The sequence below is a fragment of the Rana temporaria genome, chromosome 2, assembly GCF_905171775.1.
Source record: "Rana temporaria chromosome 2, aRanTem1.1, whole genome shotgun sequence".
Classification (NCBI taxonomy): Eukaryota; Metazoa; Chordata; class Amphibia; order Anura; family Ranidae; genus Rana; species Rana temporaria.
Window position 1 is genome coordinate 15,379,291 of NC_053490.1, and position 19,684 is coordinate 15,398,974.

Consider the following 19,684-nt stretch of genomic DNA (forward strand, 5'->3'; position numbering starts at 1 on the left):
GTGCACAATTCACATCCCCATGCCCTCTCCTCCTCTCCTCTCCCCTCCCCTCCAGCTCTCCTAGGATTGGCTGTCTGTCCTGTGTTTTGATTAAATGTTTTTAAAATATGGGGTGATTTACAGTTCAGTGTGATGAGGAAATTCTCCAGTGAACAGCCATCAGAATATACATAGACAAGTGATTAGGGGAGATGTATTTAGTCTGAGCTTGAGTGATCTTATTATTGTTATATTGCAGTGTGTGTGTCGGAGGTCACCTATATTACCAGGATGTGTTATGTGGGGGAGGGGTGGATTTCTCACTTTTTATACTTACACCCAGTAAGGCTGAATGAACTTAGGGCTGATTCACATTAGTGCGCTGTGCGAGATCGCAAGTGATGTCTGTGCGATGCGATTTCAGCCATACAAACTGTATGGCTGAAATCGCATCTCATTTGGACCAAACACGCACAGGACCCTTTTTTTGGTCCACACCAGAATCGCATAGGTGTTCACACCCATGCGATCCGATTCATGTCCTAACTGTCAGTTTGCAGTGCGATATGCGAGCTGAAATGGGGGTGTCATTACCATTGTATGACACTCTCCAGCAGTTTGCATATGGCAGTGTGAACTGCCGTGCGAGTCGGGTGCGATGTGGGAACCCACAGTGTGAACCGAGCCTTGGTGGGAGCAGTCAGGTGACATTTGTAGGCTGTATGCTTTGAGGCTTGGTTCACACTGGTGCGATTCGACATGAATCGAATTGCATAGGTGTGAACACCTATGCGATTCTGGTGCGGACCAAAAAAAGGGTCCTGTGCGTGTTTGGTCCGAATGTGATGCGATTTCAGCCATACAGTTTGTATGGCTGAAATCGCATCGCACAGACATTGCATGTGATCTGAACAGCAATGCGGTGCGAACCACAGGAATGCAGAGTGTACAGTGGTGAGTAGTACGTGCAGGATGGTGTCAGGATAGTGGATAGTGTCAGATTATTTTTTTATTTTACAATAAATTTTTTTTTTTTCAAAAGGTTTTTTGAGACCAGTGGATTTTTTTTTTTCATACATTTTTACAATTTAATTTTTGTTACTATTTATTTTTGTACTATTGAAGGGAGGGTGGGGTTTTATTTTTTAAATATATTTTTTCACAGTGCTTTTGGGAAAGGGGGTGGGGGATGGGGCAATGGTCGGTGTCAGTGAGTCAATCGGTCAGTGGTCGGTGTCAGTGGGGCAGTGGTCGATGTCAGTGGATGATGTCAGTGGACGGTGTCAGTGAATCAGTGGGTCAGTGGTCGGTGTCAGTGTCAGTGGGGCAGTGGCCGGTGTCAGTGGGGCAGTGGCCGGTGTCAGTGGGGCAGTGGCCGGTGTCAGTGGGGCAGTGGTCGGTGTCAATGGGGCAGTGGTCGGTGTCAGTGGGGCAGTGGTCGGTGTCAGTGGACGGTCTCAGTGGGTCAGTGGACTGTCTCAGTGGGGCAGTGGTCGGTGTCAGTGGGGCAGTGGTCGGTCTCAGTGGATGGTGTCAGTGGTCGGTGTCAGTGGGGCAGTGGACGGTGTCAGTGGGGCAGTGGACGGTGTCAGTGGGGCAGTGGACGGTGTCAGTGGGTCAGTGGTCGGTGTCAGTGGTTGGTGTCAGTGGTCGGTTATTGGCCCGTTTCTCCGCTCTCCATCGTGACAGATTTCCCAACCCCCCCCCGGGAGAGGAGAGGGAAGCTGGCGGCTGAGGGGGTCGGTGTCAGTGGGGCAGTGGTTGGTGTCAGTGGATGGTGTCAGTGGATGGTGTCAGTGGTTGGTGTCAGTGGATGGTGTCAGTGGTCGGTGTCAGTGTGTCAGTGGTCGGTGTCAGTGGTCGGTATCAGTGTGTCAGTGGTCGGTGTCAATGGGGCAGTGGTCGGTGTCAGTGGATGGCGTCAGTGGGGCAGTGGTCGGCGTCAGTGAGTCAGGGGTCGGTGTCAGTGGGGCAGTGGTCGGTGTCAGTGGGGCAGTGGATGGTGTCAGTGGACGGTGTCAGTGGGGCAGTGGTCGGCGTCAGTGGATGGTGTCAGTGGTCGGTGTCAGTGAGTCAGTGGTCGGTGTCAGTGGGGCAGTGGTCGGTGTCAGTGGGGCAGTGGTCGGTGTCAGTGGGGCAGTGGTCGGTGTCAGTGGGGCAGTGGTCGGTGTCAGTGGGGCAGTGGTCGGTGTCAGTGGTCAGTGTCAGTGGTCGGTGTCAGTGGTCGGTGTCAGTGGTCGGTGTCAGTGGTCGGTGTCAGTGGTCGGTGTCAGTGAATGGTGTCAGTGGACGGTGTCAGTGGGGCAGTGGTCGGTGTCAGTGAATGGTGTCAGTGGACAGTGTCACTGGGTCAGTGGTCGGTGTCAGTGAATGGTGTCAGTGGGGCAGTGGTCGGTGTTAGTGGATGGTGTCAGTGAGTCAGTGGTCGGTGTCAGTGGTCGGTGTCAGTGGGGCAGTGGTCGGTGTCAGTGGGGCAGTGGTCGGTGTCAGTGGCTGGTAATTGGCCCGTTTCTCCGCTCTCCATTGTAACAGATTTCCCAAACCCCCCCCCCAGCCTGCGGGAGAGGAGAGGGAAGCTGGCGGCTGAGGAGGTGGAGGGGAAAGACACAGCAGGCGGATGAGAAGGGGCCAGAGAAGAAGAAGGGGGGTGCTTGAGGAGGCAGAAATGGAGGAAAGTCGCGGATGATCGGTGCAGCAGGGATAGCTGTGAACACCGCGATCCCCCATACATAGCTTTTCAGGTGAAAGCCGCGGGAGGGAGAGAAGAAGCGTCGCACCGATCATCCCATCCCATGGACATTCTCATGTGTGAAGAAGTGACAGGGGGCCGCGAGCGCATTCTGCTTCTTCACAGAACGCGCTCTGTCACTCCTGCACATGCACGGCAGTGTCACCAGGCGCGAGGCTCGTCCTCCCAACGCTGGCTGGCCAGGGCAGTGTAGTGGTGGGCGGAGCAGTCGTCTGACGTCACGACTCCACCCACCGAGCGCCGAGAACTAAAACAGATTCGGGAATATTGCGGGGGCTCCTAGCAGGTGAGGGAGTGACAATAAAAATATAAGGACAACTGCAGGGGGCATGTAAAGCCTTATATATTTGAAATGTGGCAATTCTTTAAAAATGATGACAGTGGGTTTACATCCACTTTAACTGAAGCAACAATACAGGAAGAGAAAATTATTTTCTCAGGCAAACCCCTCCCTCCCACAGAGCTGATTGTTGTTTGATTGTCAACTGGGAGGTCGCCTGTCCTGGAGGCGACTTGAGGTCGCCTTGTAAGTCGCCCCAAGTTGCGCTGTGGTGCACGCTCAGGTCGTGTCCAGGTCGCCTCGCAAAATCTCGCCAGAGTCGTGTTGCTCCTGTGTGAACCGGCTCTAACTCTGGCTATGTTTTGACTATGTTTATCTATTTATTATTATTATTAGTTTTATTAAACAAGTGTGTCTTCTGAATGGTCCTTATAATATGTCTCTCTACAACAGTGGTCTCCAAACTGCGGCCCAGGGGCCAAATGTGGCCCGTTGCTTGATTTTATCTGGCCCTTGGGGTGCTGCTTTTTTATTCATTGGCACCAATGATGGGGCATAATTCCTCCCAATGACACTAATGATGAGGCAGAATTCCTCCCAGTGATGGGGCAGAATTCCTCCCAGTGATGGGGCAGAATTCCTCCCAATGACACCAATGATGGGGGATTGTGTACTCATGATGGCCACAGTCTGGCCCCCTTAAAGTCTGGAGGACAGTAATCCGGCCCTTTGTTTAGAAAGTTTGGACACCCCTGCTCTACAATATAATGGCAGGAGTGGATAATTCTGATGAGTTGGCCTTCAAGTTTAGATCTCTCAGATCTACAGGCAGAGATCTCCTCTACATCTCGGTGCCCAAGAAGATCCTACGTGGTGGTCGGGCCTTCTCCCACCAGGGTGCCGTATTATGGAATAGCCTCCCTGCCATGCTCCAGGAGGCCCCTATTATCCCGGTCTTCCGCAGGTTACTAAAGACTTGGCTTTTCACGCAAGCCTTTCCTGCTACGCTCTCTCTTCCACCCTTTCTGCCGCTCTGTGTTGCTTTTGGTTCCTGGGTCCTCTTTTCCCAGGAACTCTGCTATGCGCGTCGGGACCCTTCGGGGTAAGACTGCGCTATATTAACCACTTAACCCCCGGACCATATTGCTGCCCAAAGACCAGAGCACTTTTTGCGATTCGGCACTGCGTCGCTTTAACTGAAAATTGCGCGGTCATGCGACTTGGCTCCCAAACAAAATTGGCGTCCTTTTTTTCCCACAAATAGAGCTTTCTTTTGGTGGTATTTGATCACCTCTGCGGTTTTTATTTTTTGCGCTATAAACAAAAATAGAGCAACAACTTTGAAAAAAAAATTATAATTTTTTAATTTTTGCTATAATAAATACCCCCCAAAAATATATATATAAAAAAAAAAATTCCTCAGTTTAGGCCGATACGTATTCTTCTACTTATTTTTCGTAAAAAAAAAAAATCGCAATAAGCGTTTATTGATTGGTTTGCGCAAAAGTTATAGCGTTTACAAAATAGGGGGTATTTTTATGGCATTTTTATTAATATATATTTTTTACTAGTAATGGCGGTGATCAGCGATTTCTTTTTGGTACTGCGACATTATGGCAGACACTTGACACTTTTGACACATTTTTGGGACCATTGGCATTTTTATAGCGATCAGTGCTATAAAAATGCATTGGATTACTATAAAAATGCCACTGGCAGTGAAGGGGTTAACACTAGGTGGCGGGGAAGGGATTAAGTATGTTCCCTGGGTGTGTTCTAACTGTAGGGGGGGGTGGCCTCACTAGGGGAAATCAGGGGCGAGCGGGGGGCGCGTGCGCCTCCAGCGGTGCGCACGCGCCCCTAGTGACCTGCGCGAGAGTCGACGTATAGCTACGGGCTCTCGCGCAGGGGAGCCAACCTGCCGCCGTAAAATGACGGCGGCAGGTCGGCAAGTAGTTAAGATACCTCTTAACTCAAGGTACCAAGCCATACAATCTCTTCCGTGTTTATTCATTGTGTCACCAAATCTGCTTGATTTGCCAGCTAAACCTCCATGCTATCTCCCCCTCACCTTGACTATGCAAATGCCCTCTATCTCGGACTCCCCAAATACCAAATCACTCGTCTGCAAGTCGTTCAAAATACGGCCGCTCGACTAGTGACTGGCAAAAAAACATGGGAATCAATCTCACCTTCTCTGAGATCCCTTCATTGGTTGCAAGTAAAAGACAGAATCACTTTCAAAGCACTCTGTCTAAAGCATAAGTGTATCCAAGGAAACGCCCCCCAATAGCTATGCGAAAAACTAAAAGCTCACAAACCCAATCGCGTTCTGCGATCCACCAACCAAAATTTACTCCAGATACCCAAAGCCAGATACAAGTCCAAAGGAGAACGAAGATTTGCAGTCCAAGGACCTAGACTGTGGAACGCTCTACCAACCACCATCCGGTTGGAGGTGAACCACTTGGCCTTCAGAAGAAAGATCAAAAAATATCTCTTCTGAGATCAAAAAGTTTACTCAGGGAATGGATACTAAGCGCCCAGAGGCGATTCAGTTTGCATGTGTTGCGCTATATAAGTTTTTCACTCACTCACTCACCTTCTTTGTGCATTGTCTGTTCAGAGATAAACTTCTCCAGGCGAGTTCTCAGTGGGATTTCCACCCCATAGCGTCCATGTGTCCCATCATCCACCAGTATGAAGTGTGTGTGATTGTTGTCCAGACAGCACAACTTCCCCTGTGATCCTTCATCCATGGGGTACAGGGCAGGAGCTCCCCCCTCCAGAAAATTTTACATAAAAAAGAGAAAATTTATGTTGCCAGGTTTGCCGATGGTTAAAGATTTTCCATGTTTGGAAGCTTTGTTCCTTCCCTGTGACACAAGGAGAGTTAAATGAATTGCCTGCTGCAGTGTCCATTTTGGGGACGACCATAAACAATTGTCCGATATGTAGTTTCCTCTCCACATTAAATTGGACTCTTCCCAATGTCCCCTCAAAATAACTCAACACACAGCCATTAATGTGTAAACCGCTGGCAACAAAAGTGAAAATGTGCAAATTGGGCATAATTAGCCATTTTCCCTCCCTGGTGTCATGTGACTTGTTAGGCCCCGTACACACGACCGAACATGTCCGCTGAAACTGGTCCGACGGACCAGTTTCAGCAGACATGTTCAGTCTTGTGTACGGCCGACTGGATAATTGTCCGGCGGATCGGACAGTTGCCAGCGGACAAATGTTTCTTCGCATGCTAAGAAACATGTCCACTGGAAGCCTGTCCGTCGGACATGTTCGGTCGTCTGTACAGACTCACCGGACATGTCCGATCGGCCGAAAGCCCTCGCATGCGTCGAAGTGATTTGACGCATGTGTAGAAGCATTGACCTTCCAGGGCAGCGCACGTCGCTGCGTCATCATCGCGGCCACGTCACCGCGTATCGTGTCCGTGCGGATTTCTGTCTGATGGTGTGTACAACCATCAGAAAGAAATCCGGCAGCGGACATGTCCGCTGAAAACGGTCCGGCGGACCGTTTTCAGCAGACAGATCCGCTGGTGTGTACGAGGCCTAAGTGTTACAGGGTCTCAGGTGTGAATGGGGAGCAGGTGTGTTAAATTTGGTGTTATCGCTCTCACTCTCTCATACTGGTCACTGGAAGTTCAACATGGCACCTCACGGCAAAGAACTCTCTGAGGATCTGAAAAAATGAATTGTTGCTCTACATAAAGATGGACTAGGCTATAAGAAGATTGCCAAGACCCTGAAACTGAGCTGCAGCACGGTGGTAAAGACATTACAGCATTTTAACAGGACAGGTTCCACTCAGAACAGGCCTCGCCATGGTCAACCAAAGAGGTTGAGTGCACGTGCTCAGCGTCATATGCAGAGGTTGTCTTTGGGAAATAGACGTATGAGTGCTGCCAGCATTGCGGCAGAGGTTGAAGGGGTGGGGGGGTCAGCCTGTCAGTGCTCAGACCATACGCCGCACACTGCATCAAATCGGCCTGCATGGCTGTCATACCAGAAGGAAGCCTCTTCTAAAGATGATGCACAAGAAAGCCTGCTAACAGTTTGCTGAAGACAAGCATACTAAAGACATGAATTACTGGAACCATGTCCTGTGGTCTGATGAGACCAAGATAAACATATTTGGTGACAAGCGTGTGTGGCTGCAACCAGGTGAGGAGGACAAAGACAAGTGTGTCTTGCCTACAGTCAAGCATGGTGGTGGGAGTGTCATGGTCTGGGGCTGCAGGGGTGCTGCCGGCACTGGGGAGCTACAGTTTATTGAGGGAACCATGAATGCCAACATGTACTGTGACATACTAAAGCACTAAAGCGGAGCATGTTCCCCCCCCCCCCTTCGGAGACTGGGCCGCAGGGCAGTATTCAAACATGATAATGACCCCAAACATACCTCCAAGACGACCACTGCCTTGCTAAAGAAGCTAAGGGTAAAGGTGATGGACTGGCCAAGCATGTCTCCAGACCTAAACCCTATTGATCATCTGTGGGACATCCTCAAACGGAAGGTGGAGGAGCGCAAGGTCTCTAATATCCACCAGCTCCGTGATGCCATCATGGAGGAGTAGAAAAGGACTCCAGTGGCAACCTGTGAAGCTCTGGTGAACTCCATGCCCAAGAGGGTTAAGGCAGTGCTAGAAAATAATGATGGCCACACAAAATATTGAAATTTTGGACCCAATTTGGACATTTTCACTTAGGAGTGTACTCACTTTTGCTGCCAGTGGTTTAGATACTAATGGCTGTGTGTTGAGTTATTTTAAGGGGACAGAAACATTTACACTGTTATGCAAGCTGTACACTCACTACTTTACATTGTAGATACAAAGGCCCAGATTCACAACCAAGATACGACGGCGTATCTCCAGATACGCCGTCGTATCTCTGCGTTGCGCCGTCGTATGTATGCGTCTGATTCATAGAATCAGTTACGCATAGATATTCAGTAGATCCGACAGGCGTAAGTCTCTTATGCCGTCGGATCTTAACTGCAATTTTTTTTTGCCCGCTAGGTTGCGGTTCTTCTTTCGATTTCCCCGTCGAGTATGCAAATTAGCTAGATACGCGAATTCCCGAACGTACGCGCGGCCGACGCAGTAAAGTTACGACATTTTACGTTAGGCTTTTTCCGGCGTAAAGTTGCCCATGGGTCTATGAGGCGCAGTAAATGTTAAGTATGGCCGTCGTTCCCGCGTCGAAAATTTATAAAATTACGTCGTTTGCGTAAGTCGTCCGTGAATGGTGCTGGACGTAATTTACATCCACGTCAAAACCAATGATGTCCTTGCGACGTCATTTAGAGCAATGCACGCTGGGATATTTTAGGGACGGCGCATGTGCAGTTCGTTCGGCGCGGGGACACGCATCATTTAAATGATACACGCCCCCTACCCGCCGAATTTGAATTCCGCCGGGTGATTTATGTTACGCCGCCGCAACTTTACACGCAAGTGCTTTGTGAATAAAGCACTTGCCTGAAAAACTTGCGGCGGCGTAACGTAAATGAGATACGCCGATCTCTGTGAATCTGGGCCAAAGGGTCTTTGTGACAGACCTAGCCGAGACAGAGGCTTTTGGAGAGGACTGAATGCTAGCCTCTTGGCTTTCGATTATGGGCCAGGGCCTCAAAACGGGAAGGCGGATGGGTTATCCCGGCAGACGAACCTGGAACCTTAAGACTACTTTTCCAACATGCTCGTGTTGACCCGTTCGGGGTCCCACTGTGGCTGTTGGACTATTTCCCAGGGGGGAGTATTGTCATGAACCTTGGAATACTGAGAGTGGAACTGAGTGAGCAGGGGCTCGTTGCAGTCTTAACTGTGGGGAATGAGCTGATGGAGAAAGTGGAAAAACAGTTGCTGGGGGGGGGGGGGCAGAGTAGGTCTCTGAAGAGGAGAGTTTTCTGGGATCATCTAAAAGTGAACAGAGTAGGAGCTAGTCGGAGAGGCTCGGGAGAAGTCCTGGAGGTGAGAATGGGAGGAGGTGACAAGGGAGCTAGAGAGCAGGAGGCCTTGGGAGGAACGAAGAGAAAGCTTAGGTTTGTATTTTGAAACTAGGTTAGAGACATAGCTGGGGACCGAGTTGTGGATGGCTTTTTAAGTTGTTGTTAGTATTTTGAAATTAATTCACTTTATGAGTGGAAGCCAGTAGAGGGATTGGCGGAGAGAGGTGGCAGACACTGAGCGGCTGGTAAGGTGGAAGAGTCTGGCATCAGCAATCTCGGAACATCCAAGAGGATAGTATGTGACCGGTCAAAATATATTAATGCAGTAAAGTGTTTGTTTACCAATGCCAGAAGTCTGCCAAGCAAAATAGGTGAGTTGGAAGCTCAGGAGAGCTATGATGTAATCGGTATTGCTGAAACTTGGCTTCATTCCTCACATGACTGGGCTATTAATATTCCTGGCTATGCTCTCTTTCGGAAAGACAGGGTAAAAAGGAAAGGTGGAGGGGTCTGTCTCTATGTGAGAAGTGATCTTAAAGCGGATCTCCACTCTAAAGTGGAGTCCCGCTGATAGGAACCCTCCCCCCCTCCGGTGTCACATTTGACACCTTTCAGGGGGGAGGGGGGAGCAGATACCTGTCTACAGACAGGTATCTGCACCCACTTCCGGCCCTACGATACGGGCAAAGGACGGGTTTTTCCTCCGCTTCCCGTCGCCCCCCCCGTTGTATGCTGGGAACACTCGGCTCCCAGCACACAGCGGGAGCCAATCGGCGGGCGCAGCGCGACTCGCGCATGCGCCGTAGGGAACCGGGCAGTGAAGCCGGAGCGCTTCACTTCCTGGTTCCCTCACCGTGGATGGAGGGGGGAGCAGCAGGGTGACGAGCGATCGGCTCGTCATCTGCTGCGATCACCGCTGGACTCCAGGACAGGTAAGTGTCCTTATATTAAAAGTCAGCAGCTGCAGTATTTGTAGCTGCTTGCTTTTAATATAGTTTTTTAGTGGCACATCCGCTTTAAAGCGAGTGTGAAAGAGGACCTGGTGGTGTGATGAGTCTGAAGCATTATGGGTGGAACTGCATACAGATGTGCGTAGTTCAAAGTTAATCATTGGAGTTTGTTATGGACCACCCAATGTTAATAAGGAGGTGGAGACTCAGCTCCTTGCACAGATGGAAAGGACTGCAATGGCTGGGACGGTGATAATAATGGGGGATTTTAACTACCCAGAAATTGACTGGAATAATGGCACTGCTGGGACAGTTAAAGGGCAAAAATTGATAAACCTATTGCAGGACAATTTTATGGTCCAGCTTATTGAGGCCCCAACTAGGAATGATGCTCTGTTGGACCTGGTAATCTCAAACCATGCAGAACGTATTACTAATGTTCAGATAAAGGAACACCTGGGTAGCAGTGACCATAACATGATTTCATTTGATGTTAGCTGTAAGCAAAAACCACATACGGGAAAGATAAAAACACTCAATTTCAAGAGAGCAAATTTTCCAAAGATGAGGGCTGCTCTCCAGGACTTAGACTGGGAGAGAATAATTGGCATCAATGGGCACAGAACAGAAATGTGAATTCCTCAAAAAGACTGTTTGTGAACTCACTGCAAAGTATATTCCCATGGGCAATAAGTTTAAAAGGCTAAAAATAAAACCTTTGTGGCTCACGGCCAAAGTTAAAAAAGCTATAAACTATAAGAAAAGAGCTTTTAAAAAATATAAAAATGAAGGAACACTAGTGTCATTTAAATGTTATAAAGAATATAACAGAATATGTAAAAAGGAAATCAAGGATGCAAAAATTCAAAATGAACGACAGATTGCAAAAGATAGAAGGACAAACCCCAAGAAATGTTTCAAATATATTAATAGTAAAAAGGTGAAGTCTGAGCATGTAGGCCCTTTACAAAATATTCTAGAGTGGGTCACTGGGGACAAAGAGAAGGCAAATTTATTAAATACTTTCTTCAGCTCTGTGTATACAAAGGAGCATGGGGGAGCTTTTGTCCATAATGGGGGTGGTAGTGACAAAGTCCCAAATGATCCACAATGGCTCAAAAGTGATATGGTCCAGAAATATTTAGACAGAATAAAGGTGGATGCTTTATGGGTGGACCAGATGGCATCCACCCATGGATCCTAAAAGAATTGAGCTCTGTCATTTCAAAGCCACTGTATCTAGTTTTTAGGGACTCATTAATGACGGGAATAGTACCACTGGATTGGCGTAGAGCCAATGTGGTGCCCATATTTAAAAAGGGAACAAAGTCTTTACCAAGTAACTATAGACCTGTTAGTTTAACTTCTATAGCTGGGAAGATACTGGAGAGATTAACCTCCCTGGCGGTATGATTCTTTCAGGAAAAACATGCTGAAAGCGGTACCATTATTTGCAAGGAAATTTGGAGTTTTATATTGTAGGTCTGTAATTTTTAGAAATAACTCACTTAAATCTGACCAAAGAAGATTCTAATAGGCATCCCGGGTATGACATTTTTTTAAAAACAAAATTATAAATTATAATATAATAAATAATTATAAATAATTATAACAAATAATAATATAATTATAATAAAAAATATTCAATAATGTAATCAAATCAAAATCACTGAAATTTGCTCAGTTGCAGAATTGTCGCTGTCATTATTTTTTTTTTTTTTATGACGAATTTCCCCACAAATCGCTATCGCACAATTCTGCAAGTGATTATAATTTATTATCGCTGTTTTTTAGCTGATCTTAAACTATTTTTGACATAAAGGGACACTTTTGGTTGCTATGGACAATCTACAGTTTGCAGGGAGAAAGAACAGATTTTATTTTATAAAAGAACATGCATGACAAAGGGCAGACCACTAGGGACAAGGGGGGTGTGTTTTTTTTACATACAGTACTGTAATCTATAAGATTACAGTATACTGTATGTATTGTGTTTGTTTACGTTTTTGAATTTGGCGCCGTTCTCCATCCCCGTGCGTCGTAACGTCGCAGGGAACGGAGATCGGCGGCACAGGAGGACGCTGTGTGAATCGAGCGAGGTCCCGCTCGCTCACACAGCGCGGTGGCATCGCTGGATCCAGGGACAAGGTAAGTAAACAGTGCCTGTGGATCTAGCGAGGCAAGCCCGAGTCTGACTCGGGGTTACCGCTCGCAGCAGGAAAATCTAACCCTGAGTCAGACTCGGGAATACCGCCAGGCAGGTTAATAAAAGACCACATGGATGAGTTCTTGATGGAAAAAAACTATTCAAGCAACAGACAGCATGGATTCAAGAAAGACAGAAGTTGTCAGACAAACCTGATTTCATTTTATAAAGAGGTAAGTATAACCTTGGACAGAGGCGTGGCTGTGGACGTGGTATACTTGGACAGAGGGGAGGCGGTGGACGTGGTATACTTGGACAGAGGCCTGGCGGTGGACGTGGTATACCTGGATTTTGCAAAAGCATTCGATACAGTTCCCCACACACGGCTCATGTGTAAGGTAAAGTCTACAGGATTGGAAATATCAGTTTGTAAATGGATAGAAAACTGGCTAAAAGACAGAATTCAGAGAGTTGTGGTTAATGATTCATACTCTGAATGGTCCAAGGTTATCAGTGGTGTACCCCAAGGTTCAGTGCTGGGACCCATACTTTTTAATATATTTATAAATGATATTGGGTCTGAGATCAAAAGTAACATTTCTGTCTTTGCAGATGACACCAAGCTATGCAGTGGAATAACGTCCTTACAGGATGTCGCCAATTTACAAGCCGCCCTCAATGCTCTGTCTAATTGGGTGACTAAGGCCGCGTACACACGGGCGGTCAAAACTGATGGAAACGGACTGAAGGACCGTTTCATCGGTCCAAACCGATGCTGTGTGGGCCCCATCGGTCAGTTATCCTTCACTCAAAAATTTTAGAACTTGCTTTTAAATTGAACCGATGGACGCTTAACCGATAGGTCAAAACCGACGGTTAGTATGCAAAAGCATTGGTTAAAAACCCGCGCATGCTCAGAATCAACTCGACGCATGCTTGGAAGCATTGAACTTCTTTTTCTCAGCACGTTGTTGTGTTTTACGTCACCGCATTGGACTCAATCGTTTTTTTAACTGATGGTGTGTAGGCACATCAGACCATCAGTCAGCTTCATTGGTTAACCGATAAGAACGGTCCTTCAGACCGTTCTCATCGGATGGACTGATCGTGTGTACGCGGCCTTAGTGGCAGATGAGGTTTCATTTTAATAAATGTAAAGTTATGCACTTGGGGACTAAGAATATGCATGCATCATACATGCTAGGGGGAGTACAACTGGAGGGATCCGTAGTGGAGAAGGATCTGGGGGTTTTGGTAGATCATAAGCTCAATAATGGCATGCAATGCCAAGCTGCGGTTTCCAAAGCGAGCAAAGTCCTTTCTTGTATAAGAGAGGTATGGACTCCAGAGAGAGAATATCATCTGTAAAAATCATTAGTAAGACCTCATCTGGACTATGCAGTTCAGTTTTGGGCCCCAGTTCTCAAGAAGGATATCGGAGAACTGGAGAAAGTGCAGAGAAGGGCAACCAAACTGATAAGAGACATGGAGGAGCTCAGCTATGAGGAAAGATTAGAGGAACTGAATTTATTCACTCCTGAGAAGAGGAGATTAAGGGGGGATATGATCACCATGTACAAATATATAAGGGGTCCATATAGTGAACTTGGTGGTGAGTTATTCACTTTACGGTCAACACAGAAGACAAGGGGGCACTCTTTACGTCTAGAGGAAAAGAGATCTCACCTCCAAATACGGAAAGGTTTCTTCACAGTAAGAGCTGTGAAAATGTGGAACAGACTCCCTGCAGAGGTGGTTCTGGCCAGCTCAGTAAGCTGCTTTAAGAAAGGCCTGAATACTTTCCTAAATGTACATAATATAACTGAGTACCAACATTTATAGGGGAATATCCGATTGCCTCTCGGGGGATCAGGAAGGAATTTTTTCCCCTGCTGTAGCAAATTGGATCTCATGCTTTGCTGTTTTTTTTTGCCTTCCTCTGGATCAACTGTGGGTATAGAATTGGGTATATGTGATTGTACGATATTATTATTATTATTATTATTATTTTATTTCTTATGGTTGAACTTGATGGACTTATGTCTTTTTTCAACCTGACTAACTATGTAACTTTGATGGACTGAAGGGGGGGGTAGCCTATGTAAAGCTAACCCAATGAGGAGGGAGTTGCAGTAGTCAAAGTGAGAGATGACCAGGGAGTGAACTAGGAGCTTGGCGGTGTAATTGGTTAGGAAGGGAAGGGGCGTATTTTAGAGATGCTGCAGAGGTTGAGGTGGCAGCATTTTGGATATTGATTGGATGTGGGGCCGAATGGAACAAGAAAGGAAAATGAAGGAAGCCCTATGCATTAGAAGCCCCTTGTATACCTAATCAAAAGCTCAATGCACAAACTGTTCCAGCCGGTGCTGCAAGCCGCCACACGTTTCATTCCTGCCGGAGCTTATTCATAGAGATACTACACTGTAAAGGCTAGTAGCCGCCATACACAAGCAGCATTGTGTCACACGATTAACTTTCACTAATGCCGTGTACACACGGTCAGAATTTTCGATGGAAAAAGCTTGATGGGAGCTTTTCATCTGACTTTTTCTGACGTAACTTCCGACGGACTTGCATTCCTATCATAAAATCCGTTTGTCTGTATGCTTTTCCAACGGGAATAAAATCATGCATGCTCGGAAGCATTGAACTTCTTTTTCTCGCCTCGTCGTAGTGTTGTACGTCACCACGTTCTTAACGCTTGAAAGTTCAGAGAACTTTTGTGTGACCGTGGTGTATGCAAGCCAAGCTTGAGCGAAATTCCGTCGGAAAAAAACATCCAACGGAAATTCCGCTCGTGTGTACAGGACATTAAACTCCAACATTTTATTGGAGAATTCTTTTCTAAGCTAAATAACAGATGTGTAGCTTCCCCTAATTCTTAAATCTCGTGTTCCATAAAGAAAAGGTCACAAACAACGCTGATTAATTGTAACCTCAGCTAGTTCAGAGTATTTCTATGAAGGTAATATTCTATATGCTGTAGAATATGTATACTTGCCGCCTCACTGAGCAGTGATTTTTGGTTGTGGACGATGCCCCAGGTGGCAATGCCTATCAGGACAATCTCTGAGTCTTCTTCGCCTCTACTGAAATCTCGTATGGCCTCACCTACGTGCTTCATGACCCCAGCGTGAGTCCCTCCGGTGATGATCCAGGCCCCTGTATGTAAGAAAAGGAGGAGAGATCGGTTATAGGAAAAACAGAGTATTCCTAGTGCCTGGGATCATTTCACTCTCTGCGCTGTAATCCTCTGTGCCCACCCATATCATCACCCACTTTCTTACTTAAGTTGGGTGGTGTCTGACTGAGGTGACCAGCACTTTGTTAATAAAAAATGGCAGATAAAAAAAAATGTTTTTGTGTGTGTTATTTTGAGCCATGCTTGCCTTCTCTGACTAGCAAGAAAAAAAAAAAAACATCAATTGCAGCCTCACTATGCCACCAAACGCAGCCACTGTGCCATCACATGCAGCCACTGTGCCAACACATGTCGCCACTGTGCGCATCAAACGCAGCCACTGTCCCAATCAAATGCAGCCACTGTGCCCATCACACGCAGCCACTGTGCCCATCAAACGCAGCCACTGTGCCCATCAAACGCAACCACTGTGCCCATCACACGCAGCCACTGTGCCCATCAAACTCAGCCACTGTGCCCATCACACGCAGCCACTGTGCCCATCAAACACAGCCACTGTAACCATCAATTGTTGCCAGTTTGCCCCATCAATTGCCGCCAGTGTGTCCATCAATTGCCACCAGTGTGCTGCCAGTTTGCCCCATCAATTGCCACCAGTGTGCTGCCAGTTTGCCCCATCAATTGCCGCCAGTGTGTCCATCAATTGCCACCAGTGTGCTGCCAGTTTGCCCCATCAATTGCCACCAGTGTGCTGCCAGTTTGCCCCATCAATTGCCGCCAGTGTGCCCATCAATTGCCACTAGTGTGCCCATCAATTGCCACCAGTGTGCCCATCAATTGCCACCAGTGTGCTGCCAGTGTGCCCATCAATTGCCGCCAGTGTGCTGCCAGTTTGCCCCATCAATTGCCGCCAGTGTGATGCCAGTTTGCCCCATTAATTGCCACCAGTGTGCTGCCAGTGTGCCCATCACACGCAGCCACTGTGCCCATCACACGCAGCCACTGTGCCCATCAAACGCAACCAATGTGCCCATCACACACAGCCACTGTGCCCATCACACGCAGCCACTGTGCCCATCAAACTTAGCCACTGTGCCCATCACACACAGCCACTGTGCCCATCACACGCAGCCACTGTACCCATCAAACGCAGCCACTGTGCCATCAAACACAGCCACTGTAACTATCAATTGTTGCCAGTTTGCCCCATCAATTGCCGACAGTGTGCCCATCAATTGCAGCCAGTGTGCTGCCAGTTTGCCTCATCAATTGCCGCCAGTGTGCCCATCAATTGCTGCTAGTGTGCCCATCAACTGCCGCCAGTGTGCCCATCAACTGCCGCCAGTTTGCCCCATCAATTGCCGCCAGTGTGCTGCCAGTTTGCCCCATCAATTGCCACCAGTGTGCTGCCAGTGTGCCCATCACACGCAGCCACTGTGCCCATCAAACACAGCCACTGTGCCATCAAACACAGGGCTGGAGCCCCATTTGGGGCTCCAGCCCCCCCTCCCGACGCCACTGATTACAAGTGAGGATAGCAGTGACAGTTAAACAGAAGGATGGTCATTGTAGAAGGCCACCGTTACCTGTGCTTTGTGCAGCATTCACAAGGCCCCGACTGAACTGAGTCTTCAGCCTTGGACTGATGTTGAAGTTTTTGGCTCCTCCTGTCACAGATATAAGGAGACTTGGTACACAAAGCTCCCACTGCTCTGTCATCAGCTCAAACAATTTGCTGGGATGAGTGTCGCAGGATGCGCGCACATACTGTTGAGAAACAGAGCCTAAAGTCACTTAAACAGCAAGATGTTTAAACCTAACCATTAATATGATAAAAGGTGGCCAGCGGCAGTCTAGTCTTCTACTGCATACAGTAATGTGCTTTACCAGATGTAACGGAATGACCCGGGACACCCAGAGACTTTGTAAGGATGAGGGGTACTCCTGTAACGGAATGACCCGGGACAAACAGAGACTTTGTGAGGATGGAGGATACTCCTGTGTCAGCGTCACTGATAACTCTTGGGTCTGAGTCCACTCTGTGCCCTTTGGGCATGGAGTGGCAAGTGAATCGTAATTCATGGATTACATGAGATTTGACATCACGGACAGTTCATATTGCAGGATCTTGAGAGACTACAAGATGTTGGTTAATTGTGACCCCAACCAGTCAATATTCTATGACTCATTTCTATGATTAGTCTAGTGACATGCTAATTGCATCAGGGCTTGGAGGACATTCCATTGTCCTTGTGTAAGGGTGTTGTAACGGACAGGTGTTAATCCCAGGTCTGCTCCCAGAACTCTAATTATGCATACTAAAGACTGCTTATGTGTGATAACCCTGTCTACAATCTATTGATGCTCAGAGGTGTCAAGAGGTATGCGGAGACGGAGTGGGTGAAGGCTTTTGTTGTTAGTAATTGAGGAATGTTTAGTAATTAGCCTTAGTGTGTGATTGGGGGGGGGGGGCAGTTTGATTGTTCCTGTAAATTCTGTGACCTGTTGTACTATATAAAAAGACTGAGAGAAATCATTAAAGTATCATTACATTTGGAACAAGTACAGAGCTGCGTGTCTCGTCTTGATTCTGGGAAAATGGGATGCCTGCTGGTCTGTCTGTGTGTCAGATGAGCTGTTGTCGTGGATGGGATGGAAGGTCGTAAACGGTGGTGACCGTTACAGTGGTGGCACAGCAGTGGGATAATTCCATCGCTTAAAGGACGGCGACAAGGACACAGGACGATGGAGACGCTGTATGAACGGCTGAAGCTCTCTTCCCTCAAGGACTTACTGGAGAGCCGGGGCAGATCGGCCTGCAACCGTAAGAGAAGGGACATTATCGCACAACTTGTCGAAATGGATAGAGCTGAGAGGCCCAGCGTAACAGACAGGACACCCGATGAAGAGTTTTGGGACCGGGCTGTTAGACGTGGACTGGCATAGTATGGACCTAATCCTCCACCGGAGATCATAGACCGGGTTATAGCGGCTGTGGATGCCACTTGGCTAGAGCAAAGAGGTGCTGCAGCAGCAGAAGTCACAGCAGCACCAACTGAAGAGAGGGGAGAGGTACAGATGCCAGTCACCATGGAAGTGGAGTTCCAGGGAGCCGGGGCAATTGGCCCCTCTCCCCAGCAACAAGCTGTGGTGGTAAAGCATTTACTCCCAGCTGAATCTCTGGCGGCAGGGCAGGATGCTACTGGCTGCGGCACACAACTGCAGCTTGAGCTGACATCGGGGGATGGGACTGTGGTCTCCCCCCAAAGCGACCCAGCAGAAGAGCTGGCAACAGAGCAGAGCACCACAAGCCTCTGCTCTCACCTAGCAGGAGAGGGAGTTCCTGTGGGAGTGGATGGGACTGTGGTCTCCACTCCAAGCGACCCAGCAGAAGAGCTGGCAACAGAGCAGAGTGCCACAAGCCTCTGCTCTCTACTAATGGAAGAGGGAGTTCCTGTGGCAGTGGATGGGACTGTGGTCTCCACTGACACAACCCCAGAAAATGGTGCGTCACCGAGACAGGAGGATGTCGGCTTGGCTTTGCAAGCATCAGGGGATTTTCTACCACCAGTGGATGGGACTTCAGTCTCCACTGGTATACCCCAGGGATGGGGGGCAGTTGGCCCAGATCCCCAGCAGCATGAGGAACTGAGCCCAGTCACCCTGTCTTCTCTCCAGCGGCTGAAAGGACTCCAGGGAGAAGGGCCAGTCCAGGCCTCTCCCCAGCGGCAGGCAGATTCTCTGAGAGAGACAGAGGTTGGTTGGGTGAGTAATGCTCTGTTTGGAGCCATTTATTTGGGGTACGGTATGGATACCAGCATTGGAGGACTGGATCTACTGACTGACTTCGGAGTCAACCCGTTCGGGGTCTCCTCCTGTGTCAGTCTCCCACCGAAAGGGGAGAGATGTAACGGAATGACCCGGGACAAACAGAGACTTTGTGAGGATGGAGGATACTCCTGTGTCAGCGTCACTGATAACTCTTGGGTCTGAGTCCACTCTGTGCCCTTTGGGCATGGAGTGGCAAGTGAATCGTAATTCATGGATTACATGAGATTTGACATCACGGACAGTTCATATTGCAGGATCTTGAGAGACTACAAGATGTTGGTTAATTGTGACCCCAACCAGTCAATATTCTATCACTCATTTCTATGATTAGTCTAGTGACATGCTAATTGCATCAGGGCTTGGAGGACATTCCATTGTCCTTGTGTAAAGGTGTTGTAACGGACAGGTGTTAATCCCAGGTCTGCTCCCAGAACTCTAATTATGCATACTAAAGACTGCTTACGTGTGATAACCCTGTCTACAATCTATTGATGCTCAGAGGTGTCAAGAGGTATGCGGAGACGGAGTGGGTGAAGGCTTTTGTTGTTAGTAATTGAGGAATGTTTAGTAATTAGCCTTAGTGTGTGATTGGGGGGGGGGGGGACAGTTTGATTGTTCCTGTAAATTCTGTGAC

At 48.0% G+C, this 19,684-nt stretch overlaps 1 protein-coding gene across 1 annotated transcript in view; it reads right to left on the bottom strand.

Annotated features, from left to right (window-relative positions):
• The window catches only part of LOC120928184 (transient receptor potential cation channel subfamily M member 2-like), a 199,865-nt gene that overhangs the window by 149,792 nt on the left and 30,389 nt on the right, over window positions 1–19,684 (bottom strand). The window contains exons 5-7 of the mRNA XM_040339294.1: window positions 16,806–16,986; window positions 15,079–15,239; window positions 5,611–5,791 (exon numbers count right to left, since the gene is read on the bottom strand). Of these exons, the coding sequence (XP_040195228.1) occupies window positions 5,611–5,791; window positions 15,079–15,239; window positions 16,806–16,986 (523 nt within the window). The remainder of the gene's footprint in view (window positions 1–5,610; window positions 5,792–15,078; window positions 15,240–16,805; window positions 16,987–19,684) is intronic.